The 18,222-nt window shown below is 36.2% G+C and overlaps 1 protein-coding gene across 10 annotated transcripts in view; it reads right to left on the reverse strand.

Annotated features, from left to right (window-relative positions):
- The window catches only part of SLC4A10 (solute carrier family 4 member 10), a 157,443-nt gene that overhangs the window by 84,389 nt on the left and 54,832 nt on the right, over nucleotides 1–18,222 (reverse strand). For 8 of the 10 annotated variants that reach the window (XR_005820987.1, XM_040561252.1, XM_040561250.1 and 5 more), the window contains exons 2-3: nucleotides 12,156–12,237; nucleotides 2,649–2,795 (exon numbers count right to left, since the gene is read on the reverse strand). Coding sequence is in view for 9 of the 10 variants with exons in the window: in XM_040561252.1 (XP_040417186.1) it covers nucleotides 2,649–2,795; nucleotides 12,156–12,237 (229 nt within the window). In the remaining variant the exon portion in view is untranslated. Of the gene's footprint in view, nucleotides 1–2,648; nucleotides 2,796–12,155; nucleotides 12,238–15,092; nucleotides 15,277–18,222 lie in introns of all 10 variants that reach the window. The other 2 variants (XM_040561257.1, XM_040561256.1) reach the window with 1 other exon arrangement.

The following is an 18,222-nucleotide window of genomic DNA, read 5'->3' on the forward strand; positions in this document are numbered from 1 at the left end:
ACAAAAATCCTCATGTATTTTTCTGACTTACTTCAAAGCACTGTTTTCCATCAGCTGGTTGCACAGTGCTTATTTTCTCTATCTTTCTTCTTGCACCTGCTTGTTGAAATGCTTTTTCTTTACCATCCTCCTCCCCATTTCCCAAGAATGCAGCCTCCTACTATTCAGCAGAAATGCGTTAAAAGGGCTCTATGGTGAGAGGAAGCTAAGCACATTTCTGCATGTTAAATTAAGTCAGAATGACTCGTGAATTAAGGGATTATTTTGGATCGGTTCTCTTAGGTAGTACAGTCCCTCATCTTGAGTTAGGCATCGAGGAGAGGAAGTGCATTCGCCTTCCTCACAACTTCCCTGAGCCTCTGGGTTCTGTTACAACCTTGGGGTCATGGGGAATGAGAGATAAGAAGCATGATTGCAGTTTAGTGGATTCAGATTTAGTAAGAGAATTATCCTTTACTCCCTCTGAGTAAATAAATTACAGAAAAACTATGCTTCTTTTCTCTGTATAAGTGATGCTTCTCCCCTGACAGCACAGCAAGCTGCCTAAAACTCCTGTAAGGAAAATCCTCAGCAAAAGCAAGGATGTGGATGTAGACTACCAACAATGAATAATTTTGTTTGCCTGCTCTGACTGTGATTAACCCCTCCATTCTGGTATAATTTTAAGCTTTACAAAGACAAATCTATTTCACTGTTGGGTAGAGGATGCCACATTTCTGCCTGGATGGACAGATATCAAAGCTCAGACAAAGTCTGTTTCTCTGGCCAAGCTTCCAGGAGTCCAGATAGCTGTGGGAAAAATTCCTCAAATTTTACTAGTCAGATATTATTTCAGGGTGGAAAATTTGGATATTTCCAGATTTTTCTGAATGTTTGATAGTTCTGTCTTTGGCTCCCTTAGAAAAATAATTGTAATCACTCAAGCATTTTAAAGATTATCTTTGGCATTCTGGATCTGAAGAAGACTGAGATGTTTCTGGCCTATATCTTTTCTGTCTTGGGCATTATAAAAGTAATAATTTTGTGTGCCAAGACTCACACACCCTTTAAGTGGTAGCTATACTTCCTTCATAAGTGAAAATGTGTCTTACAAAAGTGCAGTCTTGCATTTATTTCAAACAAGTATACCTGTATTATTGCTATTCCACTCTTGGAGCTCACTTGAATATAGGTTGATTTTCACTCTACATAGGATTGCGTTGAAGAGCACATCTTGTTTGCACAACTGTCAAAGACTATTAAACTGAGCCAGTGTAGTTTATTTTTACTTTTGACATTAAGAAGGACACGAGCCTAGGTCTCCAGAAGTTGAAAGAACAGAGCTAAATTTTCAGCCAAAATGTGTCACATACTGGCACTTAAATAAAACCAGATGACTCAACAGAAGACATCACTTCATAGATTAAGATATCTCACTTCTTGGCTAATGTAACTTTCAATTGTTTCTTTTTAATCTGACATTATATGTATATATGTATATTCTATTTGAAAACTATTTAATAATTTATGAACTCTGTTGTTTTCCAAGAAACTGATTTCAATATAGTATAGGGTCTTCATACATTTGAAATACATTCCAGACAGAACCAATTCAGCCAATTTTTTCTTCAGCCTTAAAAACTTCTCATATCTAAGTTTGAAAAAATCTTTCTGCTTCATTCTCACGAATGTGAAATCCTTGTGAAATACTTGAGTATTTCAAGGTCTTTACAATACACTTACCCATCAGCATTTATAATCTACTTGGTCTAAAGCTTTCAACACACATAATATATACCTAAAATTAAAATAAAATCTTATAATTACTATTCTGTAACCTAAAACTACATTCACACATTTCTCTAATGATTTAAAAACATTCTTCATTTGCTCACTGACAAATGGTTTCCTATACATACTTCCATTCTATTTTTAGTACTTATTTTAGCCTTGGACATTTCAGTACACATGCTTTTACACGTTTTCGGTACACATGAACAGCAAAGAATATTCATATGTTTTAAGACAAAGCTTGCCTAATCTATTCATTACTACCTTTTCCTGCTTTCTATAGTGTTTTTGAATTTAAAATTTTGAGAACTTCAGAAGTTTTGTGTTATTGTAAGGTTTGTTCATTGAAAGGTATTTTTTCCCATTTGCTCTCAAGTCCTCAGGAGACTCATCTCATAATGGCACCTTACAGTATCATGTGAGGAAAAAAGCAAACGTAATCTGGATCGTTCACATCTGTTAAAACACTACAGGTTCAGTGACATCAGCATTGTTACAAAACTAATTGTAAAGAACCACAACTCCTCTATGTTGTTTTAGGGGCAAATACTCCAGAATCTTCACTGAGCACTACTGGTGCCATACAGCACTTACTCCACCTCAGTGGTCAAAGCACTCTACTTTTATGTGAACACTCATGGACAGTCTCCTACAGCAATAGGAATTACTGAGGTTTCTCACTAATTAACCACCCCTGGTTGCTGACATTCATCAGAAGAACAAATCTTGGCTCTTCAGCTGGGATGAGATGGGCTCTACTAAGTCCTCCAAAAACTCTGCTCCTAATGATATCACAACAATAACAGGAGGACAGACCATGCATAGTTGTACTGATGTTTATTACTAAAAGACTTACACAGAAATAAAATTTAACTTACCAAAAGGAGGAGATTCTCTCCCATCTTCTAATCCCGAATCTCGCTCTCTGTCTCTCTTTCTGTGTTTATGTCCACGGTGCCTATGGCGTCTGTGACTCTTTCTTCCACCCAGTGGCACATGAACTCCAATGAACAATGTTCGATGGCCTATAGGTAAAAAAAACAGTTACCTTTTAAAAAGGGGCTGTGGCAAAATAATAAAAATATTAGTAACTATAATATCATTAATGATGTGATTATTATAACTGTAATAATATCAATTATTGTTATATTAGTAGTTGTAATATTATTAATTGCAATGAAGATAATATAGTGTCACACATACACAACTTCCTGATACAGGACAAAATCCCAGTTTTGAAGTCCATGTGATGCAGTGCCAGATTTAAAAAAAAAAAAAACAATTTGCATCTGTGTGTGCGAACTTTGATTAAAGCCAGACAGGTGTTCTGTAAAATGTCTTCCAAAACAGTAATATCACAGAGACACATGGATCTCTTTGCATTGAACATTTGGTAAAGTTGCTGTTTGCCTTGTGCGTACAGGAACTTTACAAAACTCATTGCTATTTATGAGCCAAACCTCGACAGAATTCTTGTGGGAAATTCACTGAAGGAAAAAAAAAAAAAAAAGACTGAAGAAAGAATAAAACACCATGGAAGCTAGACTACAAAATCCCTGTGCAAGGTATTATACTGACATCATATTTAATCACATCGTAAATACATAGCTGGTAGGTTAGGGTGCTTTCATTTTTCCTATTTTATTTCAAAAAGTAAATGAGAAGGTACACATTGCTACGCTTGCCACCATCTTTGAGCCTGAGGAATTTATGTTGCTGATCAAGCCCAGAAGATTTAGCTCCCTTAGCTATGTGGGCTAGCAGGATCAGAGCACACAGTAAAGCATTCACAAGGGGGAGAGCACAGGGGAAACATGTAGAAAGCACCAAAAAAGAGATCAAATGGGAAAGGAATCATGACTCACTACAGGCAGATCTCCTACATTTACTCAGCAGAAACACATAGTCCAGATTACTCATCTCAAATAACATTTATTTTCTCCTTGAAATGAGCATAACACAGCTAGTGGATAATTGCTGCTTTGCTGCACTCATTCGGCAGTGTCAATCATCTGAAAAAGGTCAAGAACATTAAACTAAGGTAGCACGTGATCTCTAATCCCATGGAGACTCCAGTGGGGGCAGAAACCACAGTAAGGCAGCTATTTGTCACAATACATCAAAGAAATTCAAAGCCGACAGGAAGTCTCTGCAGAGGCAGAACTAAACAAGCTGGAGACCAGGCTCTGGACACCACACTAGTTTATTTCCTCAACTTTGGTTGGTGTAGAGGAGACTAGAAAGCAGACATCAGTTTTTGGGACTATTCTTGTATGGTCAGGACATTTTTCTGAAGCAAAGGCCATGAGTTGAAAATGTATTTATTTAACATACCTCTTTGTTCTTACTTATTACATTTAACCCAACAAATTATTTAAAGAGAACTGCTGCCCTTGGTGTATTTCAAATGTATTGCAATCAGTGATGCATGAAACAAGGAAAAATGCATTCCATAAAAAGAATTCATTAAAAAGATACCAAAGGACAGCAGGAATGTGGTACTCAACACATTCTTGTTCACTTCCTTGGGTAGAAAAAAAATCAAAACAATGTTTTGAGATAAATTTAAATAAAATATATGTATTGTATAAATTATATATATTATTTATATACTATATAAATGCAAATAATATAAATATCTGAGAAAATACATTAATATACAAAGATGATTTACAATCTGAAAGTTTATTAAAGAAATACAATAGGCTAATCTGCTCTGCAATGTCCTTTATACAATTCTACAAATCCACTGTTAAATTGTATAAATAATTTATTTTAAAAAAGATTGTTCTCAATCAAATTGCACATACCCAGGGAACAAAACTTAGAATATAGTGTGAATTTAAATCTATGCATTGATAGCGTTAGAGGCTTTGGCCCCTTGCAGTTTACCTTCAAAGCATTAAAACACTCCATAAGTAAAAATATTTTACGGATTAAAGAAACAAGAAACATTGTTATAAAGTGCTTTTTTAATTTTACAGGATTAATAAATCCAAATTATATTATAAAATATTTTAAAGGGATCCTGTTAATTACATTTAATTTTTAGACAGATGAAAGCACAGATAAGCTCATGTAAAATTGGGATTTATTCTAAATTTCTGAAGAAAAAGGGTATTGTGCTGTGAATACATGGAGGTATAAAATCTTTGCCCTAGAAAAGACAAAAATGAAACATACATTATTAACATAAACCCATCCTGCAGAGACATTTCTCAAAATAAAATCTAAGTACAGGGTTGTTTAGGGTTACTGTATTCCACAGAAGAAATTTTTCCTTACACCTAGATTTTATTTTAAGAACCAGTAGCAAATTAACTATGCAAAAAGGCAACTTCAGAAAAGCAAACCTTTTCAGCACAGTGCTTGAAAATGACAGACCTAAAAACCTTCAAAACAGCATTCTGAGTCTTTAAAACAGAAGCTTGTTCTAGGCTACCTAACTTATTCATGAAATAAACGGAAAGGAAATTAATTTAGTGGGACTTGTAAAGCTTTGAAAACACATATCTCATTGTAATTAGTGGTGTTTGATGGCCTAACTTGGGAACTTGTGGGAATCGGAAATCCCATTACAGTTGTCTGAATGGACGTGACATTGCAAGAGAAAATACAGATGGAGAGAAAGGAATTTACGTGCTTCCTTTAATTTAGACAAATCAAGATCTTTTTAATGGAATGCTAAGAGTGCGACCTTTTTTGCCCCAGTTCCTCTCATTCTCCTTCCAAACAACTGTACACAGAAAACAAACACACGCACACACTTGGTAGGCAGAACACACACACGAAGCACTTTCACCTCCTTGTTTCCCCATCAGTAGAGGCTCCACAGGTCTCCATGCATCAAAGGTGTTCTTTCAGTGAACCAGGCAAGCCGGTGCCTGTTGCATAAAAGGGGGCTGTCCTGGATCTAGACATTCATGAGCTCCTGGTGCCCACGATACGTCTGCCTCTGCTTCTTCCCACCAGCAATGATTCAGCTCTGCCTTGGGCCCCTGCTGAGACCCAGGCTTACAGGTCACTACTCACAGGCACGATGGGCAGGGGCAGATGGCTCTTGAAACATTTCCAAAAAGAGAGCAAAGGCAGGCTTTTGTGACCTACTAAGGAAATGCACTACAAAGTCAAGATGCCTTGAGAGAGAATATTGCCAGTGGTTCAAGTCAAGTCCCCAATGACAGCTGACCTCAGCAGGAGAACTGGGGGTTCTCACTCCTCTAGAAAACACTCACTGCCTTGAAGCATCTTTTATGTGTTGCCAGCTACAGCTGAACCAAATGCAGTGTTCTGTGTACTCAAAATGAACAGTGAGGTAGAGACAGAAAACCAGCAGTCCATGTAGAGTTTAAAAAAATGCCTTTTTCCTTATAGGAGAAAAAGTGAGTATGGTGAATTGTGTAGGAGTTGAGAGTACATGACTCATTATCCGTTATTGTAGTGCAGCAGGGAGGCAGAGCTAAAGAGAAAGCAGAAAAGACAAAAGCTGTGCTTCCTAAACCAACAGTTTACACGGCTGTCTGTGGATATTGTTTGCTCAAGGGCCATTTTTCACCTTTCTGCCATGCTGTTATTTGAAGAAACTGACAAAGTCTCCCCATTTTTTTTAGAACATACATGCAACTTTTGTTCTAGGTTAAAATGCAACAGAAATTATACAGAAATCTTTAAAACCATATCTCTGGCCCAAGAAAGCATTAAGGACATATTGAATACAGAGCATGAGAGCATTGCTCTAAAATCATTACAGGACCTTTTTAAAGGGCACTGATCGATCACTGCCTTCCCAACTAACACATCCTTTTAACAAAACATTTTTCCAGGTTGTAGCTGGACTATAAAAACATCTTTTTAACTGCATTCATGTCCACTTCCTACTTCCCTATGTTGCTCCAGAGGAGTCCAAAGACACTGCGTGCACAGTCCTATGACAAGATCAGGCCTCAGACCTTCCAAACAACTAAAAAAAAAAAAAAAAGTCAGCAGAAACAGAATGTAAAAGGATCTCCTCAGACATGCGTGCTTATTCCACTGCTGTTTATCTGAGGAAGAAAGTGACCTATATTTCTATTAGTTACAAGCAAGGAAGAAAAAAACAAAGAACAACTATGTAAAGAACTAAATATTTCTATCTCGTGATGTTGCAATTTTGTCATGCACATTATGCAGCTTTCTCTAATAATGGTGAATGGTCTGATAAAAATGAGTGAGATTCTACTAACAGATTGTGAAAATTTCACTGAAATATTTTGTAGGTACAAATGTCCTCATGTTGCGATCGTGACCCACAACATCATGCAAAGGTCAGAGCAGAACAAATTCAACCTTTCTCTGCTCACACATCTTCCATGAACATAGATAGCTTTTTATTATGGAATTAGTTGTTTTATGTCAATTTCACTTATTGGAATTTTACGGGGTGAAATATTTGGAAATATTAGCTCCCACAAATATCGAACAGGTTTCTTTTCAGTGGAGTTCAGAGCAAACTAAAACTTCAAAACCCAAAACAACAAAATACCGTTGTTTTCAGCCAACGCTATGTGGTAACTTCTCTGCTTTCATTATTTCATTACTCTTCATGTGAACCTTCAAAGTGATTTTGCTAAAATGTCCAGCAGCGTCATTCACAAATCTGTGAAGCAAATCCCCCTCCCATGAACGTTGAACACCTGGGAAGTGACAAGAGACCCTCCAAAAGGGACCATACTGGGCAATTGCCTAGGCAACAGTGAAAGCACAACTCAAGAGAAAAAAAGTGAGATTTTGAGGAATATTTTGAGACATGGGTAAAAGCAGACAAAACTAGATGAGAGGTACTACAGAAAGACATGCCTTGGAAATGACAAAGGAACAAGCTAGAGTATGTAGTGAAAGAATTCTGTGCTTGTAAAGGCAAAATGGCTCTAGACCTTTTCATAGACAGCTACAGCTGTACACATTCGACATTACAGGCACAGACTAACCCAAATCTCTCTCAGACTTTTTACTTCTAACATTTTATATTCTGCTCCTCTAAGCATAATCAACATTGTCACAGGGAGCACGAGGTATATCAGACCGTCAGGATGAACAGAGGACCCAAGGGAAGCAGATGCAAGGAGGCTTGGAGCAGGGGACCTGTACTGATGGGACAACAAATTATTTTCAATAGGCTGTAGCTTCCTGGCAGTCAACGGTACGGGAGACCTTGGTCAGTGTTCCTGTCCAGCCAAGCAGAATTAGTAGCTGACTTTCTTCTATGCAGGGGCAAGGCTGAAGCAAGGCCAGCAGGTTAATATGATTAATGTTCTTTCAGTCCTGTGAGCTGCTAGGTCCTATTAATTTGCAGGTAAATAATGTCAGTGGCAGACAGGTCCACTATTATGTTATTTCTACAGAAACAACCAGTTTCTGAGACTGGAGCCACTCTGATTTTTACTAAATAATAAATGGAGATTAGAGATCAATCACAAGGACTTTTTTCATACATAAACCCTAACTGTACATAATCAAAATTTCAAGAAAATGATTTTTAATTCACTGTCACAACCTAGAAGAAATCAAAAAAGAAATAACAACTAAGATATCTGTGTTCAAAAGAGAACAATGAAACACTCTCAGATTTCTCTTTTTTTGGTCAGCAGGACATCTACTATCAAAATTAATCTTCATGAACGTTGCTTCTCCACAAAACATCTCTACAAGCACACTAAATTTTCAAATTAAATTTTGGTTTATCAAGTTTAAATCATCAGTTTCTGCATCATATGCAGTGTTGTTCTAGTGATGTTTATTTCCTAATTTAGCTTGAAGTCTTTTGTGACTTTTGGTAATCAGTCCACATAATCTAAATGTTATCAAAGGTGTCAGAATGCATATTCTCATGTACATGATTTATATACTAGATACCATGTTTTATGTGTCTTGGGAGACATAAAAGAAGGCAAACGATTTCCCACAAGACAATTTTTTCTCATAATACTTAGGCAGATAAAATGTACAAAGCAAAAACAGCTTGAGCAAAATCTTGACATCTCTGAGTCAAGGACCATTTTGCGATTTGCTTCATCAGAGCCAGAATTCATTCCTGATTCACTCCTGGGCCTCCACCTAACAATCCCATCTCCAGCCATCTCCCTGTCAAAGCTGCTTCTCAAACCAGGCCACAGTAACACCCACAGCAGTTCTGCAATCCTGGTGCAAAGATCCGGGACATGCAGCTGACCACCCATAGCAAGGACAACAGCGGAACAGTCATTTTTCACTCTTAGCTAATATGGTGAGCATAAACTAAAGATCTTAGTCTAATTGCACTTAGTGCCAATTCTTTCGTATATCTATGCAGTTTTTGCATATATTTATAGTCCAAAAGTCTAAGCAGGTCTAAGCAGATGAACTGAGAGCATCTGAAATCTGCAGACACATACAGATCAATCTAAATACTTCTCATCTTTGATAGAAACATGAAGTACATGTACTCATTTTGTCAGAAGCAACTGAAGCAATTGCAGAGAGCCAGAGATAACAACAGGGAGTAGGCTGAGTGCAACTCCCTCTTAATGTGCCCATCTGTTAATGAAAACATACCTACCTGCCCTCAGTACAGGTACTATACTACCTGTCGTTCTACAATTAAATACTTTAGTATCCAGAATCAGTGCTGAATTCCCACTTAAGAATTCCACCACTGATAAAAATAGGACCATATTTATTATAGTAGGAATTTTATCTGTATGCACACTGAAAGGTAACATGCAAAATATGTGATTATAGCCAAGGGAGATAGGCTTCTTGTCTTGCTTTTAGGAACAATTCCTCCATCCCTTTATTAATGCGACAATCAGACAAATGACCTGTTCTGTATTAGTGACTGATCTTGAGCTGACAACTCGGTAAAAATGAATTACGTGGAAAAATCATTCGTGCTGAAAATCTGAATGCCTGAGCTCTGCACACAATCTACTTCTGAAGCATTACAAAGCTGAAGCAAAAAAGATACAATTTGAAGTATATACTGCAAGTCCCATTATTGGCATTAAGATGAACACTGTGTCTCTTCTGCTCCAATAGAACAGGAATCGCAGTACTTTCATATCTCTTTTTTTTTTTTTTTTTTTAATAGGGAAAGAAAACACTGATCTAGAGAGACTGTGGCAAAATTGTGGTCTTGTGGATGTTCCTCCAGGCAGCATTAATCACGATATTTTCATGCTTTCAGCAAGATATGTACTTGCAACATATTTGCACAATGGCTGCCCCAAAATAGGCAAATACAAGTATCTGCCAGGCCAAGAAATTTAAATTGGAAATTTTAGTACATATTTAAGTCTGTATTATGACATTTGAATGCTGATAGTCTAAAGTTAAAAAAAAAAATAGCAAAATAGTTTTATGATTTCAAAAAATTAAGCAGAGGAAACTGAATCCTGAATTTCAGATTGAAACAACCCTTAGTTCTTCATACAAGTTGCAGTTTTTGAAATGTTGCTGATACAGTGCTGTTGAAACTTAAATCCTGTCAAAACTAGTCTTTGCTAGAATATTCAGTAACTAGCTATTTACATTTTTAAAACATAAACCCAATTAAATGTCTGCCAAAGAGCTAATTGCATAATACATATTAATTATCTAATTATATGATTTTACCAAGCTTTGCAATTAGCACCTGACTATGTAATTCCATATTTTATAGCTGAAGTCAGTTATGCAATTAGGAAAAAGGTAAATTTTTAGCAAAACACATCACAATGTACGTTGGGTAAGAATAAGACAGTGACATTTGTGAGTCACATCCACTGTTTCCAGATGGAAAAGTGCCTAGATGTGCTGTGAAACAAACGGACATGCTATTAACAGCAACCGGATTATTAAAATTTACCATCTCTTCAAACCTTTTAAAGTCACTCGGTATTTCTAGATTCAGTAATTATATATTTAAAGACACACTGATCTGATCTCGGAGTGGACATGAAATTTATCTGAGAAAGCTAACCACATTACGAAGGATTTTACATTGAGTAACTGTTCTGTTAGAACACTGTGAAGCAGCATGATTTGTCTTACAGAAAAACAGACTCATTGGCCAATGAAAGAATTTTTCAGTGTTCTAAACAATTTAAACTGATGGAAAGATTGGGAGGGGAGGTTCGAGGTTATTGTTGTGTTCTGATTTCTATTGATGACATCATAAAATCAAGTTTTTAAAAGAATATTTTCAGCGATATTTCACAGGAGTAACTCTACACATACAAGATAGTGGGGAAAATAGTAATTGAACATAGTTTTTAAATGACATATTGTTCAAATTTTGAGATGGAGTTTTAGGTTCCACATAGTCATGTGTGGAATCTAAGATACACATCACAGTAATTCTGACTGCCATAACACTAAAGTCTACCCATGTGACCAAGCTAAGTAATTCTCTAGAAAGCTGTCCATTCTTATCATCATCAGTAAAAAGGATATTTTTCTGGGTAGGCTCCCCCACAAATATTGTGTTTCAGAATCACGGAAAAGGGAAGGCAGAGAGTCCTACTTCTTCCAGCAAGTGTTTCTCTAACGACACCAGAAACAACAGTTTTAAGTTGTGCAAGGATATAATCAAGGGACTGAAGACTACAGAAGACAAAAGGGCAAGATTCTAGAAAGAGACTCTTGTACAACAGCAATTCAGTGTCACCCAATAATTATGACTTTGGGGTCATGTATCTCAAGTGTAAGTGCAGTCATAACCAGAATAAGTTTGGGATCCAGTAGTAAACCAAAATGCAACTCTTTCAGATACTATCTGAATTATTAGGCCAATATCATAAACCAGTTCTCACAACCTCTCGCTTACTTCATAGAATCATAAAGGTTGCAAAAGACCTCCAAGAACATCTGGTCCAACCATACTCCTACCACCAATATTACCCACTAAACCATGTCCCTAAGCACCACATCCAATTTCCTTCTACTTGGTGATGTTGGATGGTTTCTGCAGTATATATCAAGTGTATCTATCAGTCCAATCTGTGACACTCCAGAATGTTTTTGTTCAGCAAGAGATGGGACAAGGCAAGTACATGAGGATTGTAAAGTATAGAAGCCATTATAAATACTAAATCATCAGTCCTACTTGCATTTGCATATTTGAAAAATTAAAAGTAAAAAGAGTTATCTAAAGTTTGTCTGGATCATCTTTGTCTGTAGGACTTGATTAAAGAGCACCATGAAAACTAGCAAATTTCCACTATTGTCTGCTGTGAGAAATGACTACCATTTCTCTTTTTAAAATAACTGATGAGACTGTACTCTCCCATTCACTTTTGCATCCCCCCATCAGGTAGTTTACACATTCGAATTTGGTTTCAGTATTCTCAGAAGAAAGAGACAATGTAATACTCAGAAAAGTAATCTCTCACCTTCTAAATCTTCCTTTTCAAAATGAGTTTTGAGGATGGAGCGAGTTCCACCTCTATCCACAACAGCCTCTTCATCATTTCTCTGCAAAACAGAAAAAAGAACAGGTCAGCCACTTCTCATTTGGAATCTATTAGCAAGATTGAATAGTACTATGAAACAAGGATGTGTTTACTATTTATTTATTTACTCTTCCCATTTGGAAACCAAACATTTTTAAGAATTTCATTTTTATTATTAAAGCCTATTCCTTATATGTCAGTTTTTACTGAGGTATGATTACAGATACCTTTGACATGAAGAAGCTCTGTTAAAACATGCAAGATATATGAGTAAACTCCAGTTACTGGGAACTAAGAAAAACATGAGTCAATAGGACAATGAAAGAAATGAGAAAATAAATGTCTGGCTGAAGCAGCTCTATTCTTGTGCTCTTGAAGAAAGAGACAGTACATGTATTTTTGTTTTTAGGATACATCCTGAACCATAAACAGAATTTCCAAATTATTAGCACTAACACTCCTTATACTTTGGCAAAGCTAGAGAATTATATTCAACAGCAATATGATGAGAAAGGAAATATGAAATACCAATGAAAACCAGTGGCTTCACTTACCGATGAATTGCAAAGCTTTTGTTTTACTTTACAACACCAAGCTGTATTGGCAAGGAAGGCAGAAAGCATACACTATTAGCATAAAATAGAAAAGCTATTCTTCCTTAGGAATTCACATTTTGTGTTTAATTTTATATTGTGGTCATATATGCACTTTAATTGTATTCTCTACTGCACTGTAAATGTACTATGTGATGAATTAGTTTATTGTCCTCAGACTAAAATACTACTATAGAAATTAGTCATTTCAGTCACTTCGGGCATGAAAAAAAATCACAATTCCCTAAGTATAGATATGCTTTGGGAGCAATCTAGCAACAAGACACTGGATGTTGGGCTGAACAAAATATTGGTTTTCCTATGAGTGTGACATCACCCATTGTAAAAAACATGCTAAATAAAGCCTATAATTCACAAAGTGATTTAGGATGGTTTCCATTTACTCCACAGAGTAAATGATGATGAAGAAACGATGAATTATGCAAAAATTTCAGTTAATATACCATTAAAATATATTTTTCATTAGTGGAAGGGTTTTAGTAGGTGATATTAGAACTACATGATTTCAATATATAAAATTGGTATCTTAATGAAAGTCTGAAGCAAGGGGATTTAAATACCAGGGTTACAAGCGAAATATAAATCTATATATAGAATGCAATAGAACATAACAAGAAATTAAACCACATGAGCACCTCTACTTAAAGAGCAGATGCCCCAGGCAAAAAGATTCTCATCTAGAGCTAGATGTCACGAATTCTAGAGCTAAGTTTTTGTTTCAGACTTCTCTTTTTTTTTTTTTTTTTAAAAGATAGCTGTCATGCTGTAGCTATCTTATATAGAAAAATCCTAGGAATGTGTCAGCAGCAAGCATCTGGGCTGTTAAAGAAAGAGACTGAGAGCATTACAGTGCCTTTACTAGAGCTTTCCAGCAGATAATAGTATTAAGTGAAATCTGACAATGAGAAAAGGCTTTGTATTGAAACTGCTTTGTCTTTCAATAATTTAGAATTAGCTAGTAACCTATTAAGATGCATCAGGGCAGTATAATATCACATACACAATTTGATCATCTTAGGTAAAATTAATCCATTATTTTAAGAATTTAGACATAACTACATGTACACACACGTGTGTCATGCTGGCACAATGCCACGTCCCTGGGTGAACAGACAGGCAGGATACCAAAGGCCAGGTATTACAGCCATGTCAGTAGCGCTATTCTAGTGCAAGTCATAGCCACCAGAATTGTACTGATACTGAAGAGGCCTTATGGAAGCAATGTTAGGGGAATTTCTGTAATGGGGAGAATATTAAATTTCTGGGTAGTTTAAAGCCTTTACAGATCATATAAGTAAACTAAATACAAACTAATTCATTAATATTTATCAAAATATGCTCATACACTTTGACTTCTCTTTTCCCATGTGTTCAATTTTCAGCTTCTGGCAATCTTTTCCTTCCCTGCCTCCTCTTCCTGTAATGTCACAGCAAGTCTCAGCCTTGCCTCATTCTCAGAAGCAAGTTTATTCCATTAATATTACAGGGAAAAACAGCTTAATTGGGAGTTTTGTGTTGTTGCCAATCCACTTGTCAAACTCTGAGCAAAGTCCAATTAAACAGGCCTTGCACTGTGCACTCTCACTTCCCAGGGAGCGGTATGAAAGCCACCTTGCATTCACCAGTAAAAAAAGTCACACTGCATTTAGTCCAGAAGTAATTTCTGTGATTCCTGTGCTGCCTCCTTGGAAGACAGGACAAGGGAGGGAAGGGCTCAATAGTAGTTTAGCACAACTAGATCTTAATCTCATTTTAAGGTAAGCACCACAGCAATCCAAGTAATAACAGTGGCAGATCCCCTCCACTTTCACATGATGATTAACTTCAGTTGGTAATGCTCTGCTTTCTATTAGCATGTCATGAAAACTATGAAATTATTAAATGTTGCAATAAGAAACTGAAAGTATAGGCAAAAATAACCATAACAGTCATGGAAGATAGAATTCATGCTCTGAGTGATTTTTTAATGTACCAAGCAGCCACCAACCTCCACACTAACATCCTCAAGGAGTATATTAAAGCCATGACTCCACTGCAGTTTTGCCCACCAGTTTCAGCGTGATCAGAGCAGGGCATGAAGACTAAATGTTTTTCACAGCCATGCCATGTTTATACCAGAATTCTGCTGCTTCTTCCTTTCACCCCATTTGAAGATGATGAAGGTCAGAAATGTTATATGGTGTATAAATCTGCTAGGACTTTGGTGTTTAAATCATATTGACATACTGGAGCAGTCTGCAAACAAATTTATGGACACACTGACCAGGTATGAGTCCTTGGAACTGTCCATTATTGCAATGAGTTGCTCGCTGAATCCAGTGAACACTGTGGTCTACTGTTAAAGCATGGGAGAGGGATCCAGGAATTCCCCAAGCGCTAATCCTGGATCTGCCACTGACTTGCTGTGTTGGCAAAGTCACTTAATCTCTGTGCCTCAGCTTCCCCATCTGTAAAATAGGGATAATAATACTTACTTATCTACCTTCCTTACCGGACTGCTCTGTGCCATAATTAATATTTCCATAGCATTTCAAAACTGAAGTGCTAAATCACTCGATTTAGGAAAGTGCACAATTTACACATGTAAAGAGATGATAGGAAAACACAGATTGATAAAAACCAACCTTTAGGCATTTTGTTGTTGTTGTTTACGTAAAACCAATTTGTATTAATACTTTGCAATAGTTCTACAGTGCACAGTTATGACAACTGACTGGACAAAGGTTACATCATAAATAGATATACCAGGCTCACTTTCTGTTGGTCTAATTCAACAGTAATGCTACTGAAGCCTGTGGAACTACACTTCTCTGAATCTGTAATCAGCATGTAATATATAAATGGCCTAACATTTTTCTCTTTTTAATTGTATTATAATCTGTGTTATCACACAATGGTTTACCTAAAACGTGGGGACAAAACTATTTCCTTGAAACAGTAAGATATCAGCAAACACATACAGTAGAACAAATAACATATCTGGGATAAAAGAGTAAGAAAAAGCTGAGACTTTCATGTGGAAACCACAAGCTCCTTAGAGACCAGGGCTCAGCAACCCTACTCAGTCCAGGATTTCACCTCGTACATTTTCCAGATGAACGCTGAAAAGACCTTCACCACACAGCATCTTCCACTGCACATATTTCACAGGAAAAAAAAAAAAATCTACTCTAATGAAAAAGCCTTATAAATACAGTTAGTAGAGAAAAACAGACTACAGTAATCTTCTGCATCATTACAGTGCAACTGCACATTTTTATACGGAAACTTATTTATACTTGAATAAAATGAAAAGGAAATAAACTGTCTTAAAAAACATTTGGCTTTTTTTTCTGTGTAGTCATGAAGACTGAGAGTCATCAGGAGTTCTAAAATACAGATTTTCAACCCTTACTTCAACAACTTGTATAACAAAGTATGAAGTGTCAAGTCGTAGCAACAGTTGCAGGATAGGTATATTGGTTAGGAGCAATAAAAAAGGCTCAAGGTTTAGAAACCCAAAACAAATGTCTGAAGTGCCCTTTCCACCTATGTATTGACAGGCTCACTACCAAAGCTGGAAAAATGACTTCCTGGAGAGCCTTCCAAATTGACTCTCTTTAGCTCTGATACAGCCCTAGCTGCTACTCATCATGTGCTGCCACGAGATTGATCCTTAAACCTGGCGCCTGCCAGAACTGTGGACGGCCCTTCCACACCACAGATCAATTTAATTAACGGAGAAACTGCTTCTTTAGAAAAGCAGAGAAACATCATTTTATAACAGATGTTTGCAGGTGTTTTTTAGTTACAACACTTATAAATTGTACATGCTTTCAATATGCAATAATATCTCTGTTATAATGCAGAAGACTGAATGGAAAGGAGAGGAAAGTAACTCCTTCCAAAGGTGTATCCATACAAAGGCACATGACAAACATTTTAAAATACGTTATGTGCTAAGGCAGATGCATACACTTGTAGAATTCAGGATATTTTTGGATGATGGAGTTCCATCATCTCAACATACATTCCTTATATTCTGGATGACAAGAAAGTAGATTAAAGTCTTGGTGACAATACACAGATTTATTTTATTTACTTACTAAATGATCTTAAAAGACACTGTTGCATAGATCATAAAATCTGAATATTGCACAAACACATACTGAATATTATCTTATTTACTGTAGCCATCAGCACAAATGACAGTTTAACAATAAATATACATGACAATTAAAAAGAAATGTTAAACAGTCTCAATCAACATGTCTTGCTGCCCTTCCCTTACTACTCTGCTCCAATGGTACATTTAGTGCTAATATTTTAGATGGATGAGTCAAAATGGATAGCACAAAACCCAATCATTTTACATGGAAAACCAGAAATCATTTATTTCCTTTATCCTTCTTTTTACCTACATTTTCTTCACATATGGCTACTTTCATTTTCCCTTCTCTGATTTTTGGTCACTCTTTTCAATAAACTGGATTATTACTTTTTAAACAGTAAACAAAAGTCAGCTACAAAGAGTATTAATATTCCAGAAAATAGTTTGGGATTTTCAAACCTTCAGGTAAAACCCTCTCCCTTTTTAATTACATTCTTAATACACTCGTAGTGCAAATTACAACATAACCAAGAACCTTTTTCAGCATCTTTCCTCCTATAAAATACATGGCAGAGCAGAAGCCATTTTGATTTTTTCCACACTAGAAATTATGCATATGACACACTTGCTGACTCATAAGAAAAATAATCATGATATTAATTACTTCTCCATATAAGCCACTTATTGATGATTAGACAACCTACATAATTCTCAAATGGCATCTGGAACTAAGGAACACCTGTCAGAATAAAATATTAAATGCTGCATTCCTATAAAAAATAGAAAGCTGTAATATAAAATAATTTTAGTTACTTTGTATATCAATATTTACATGCTTTGGAGAAGAAACTTTAATATACTAATTTTAGCTTATATATTTTATCAAGAAGCTAGTGATAGAAACTGTGTTCACCTTTTGAATAGTCTGTAATGAGATTCTAAACATTTATCCAGACATCACATACACAGAGTGATTGCCCGCCCAGTGTGAAGATTCCAGTTTTATATTATTTATATATCTCTTTGTGTTGTAATTATTTCACTCCATAACATTTGTATTTTTAAGATCATTTTGGTTAAGTTAAGCTTGTCACTTCATAAAGATGGCATTATTGCAGATAAAGAAAAGTGAGTTATTTGAACTCAACAGCTGCCAACAGCATATAGGGAATATCTTGTAAAGACAATTAACCTAAATGGCAAAAAAGCTGTTGGATGTAGATGGATGCTTCACTGTTGGAGAAGGCAAATCACTGGTGACTGCCATGTTCAGCCCTGTCCTTTAAACTGTCCTTGAGCACAC

The sequence above is a fragment of the Cygnus olor genome, chromosome 6, assembly GCF_009769625.2.
Source record: "Cygnus olor isolate bCygOlo1 chromosome 6, bCygOlo1.pri.v2, whole genome shotgun sequence".
Taxonomy (NCBI): domain Eukaryota; kingdom Metazoa; phylum Chordata; class Aves; order Anseriformes; family Anatidae; genus Cygnus; species Cygnus olor.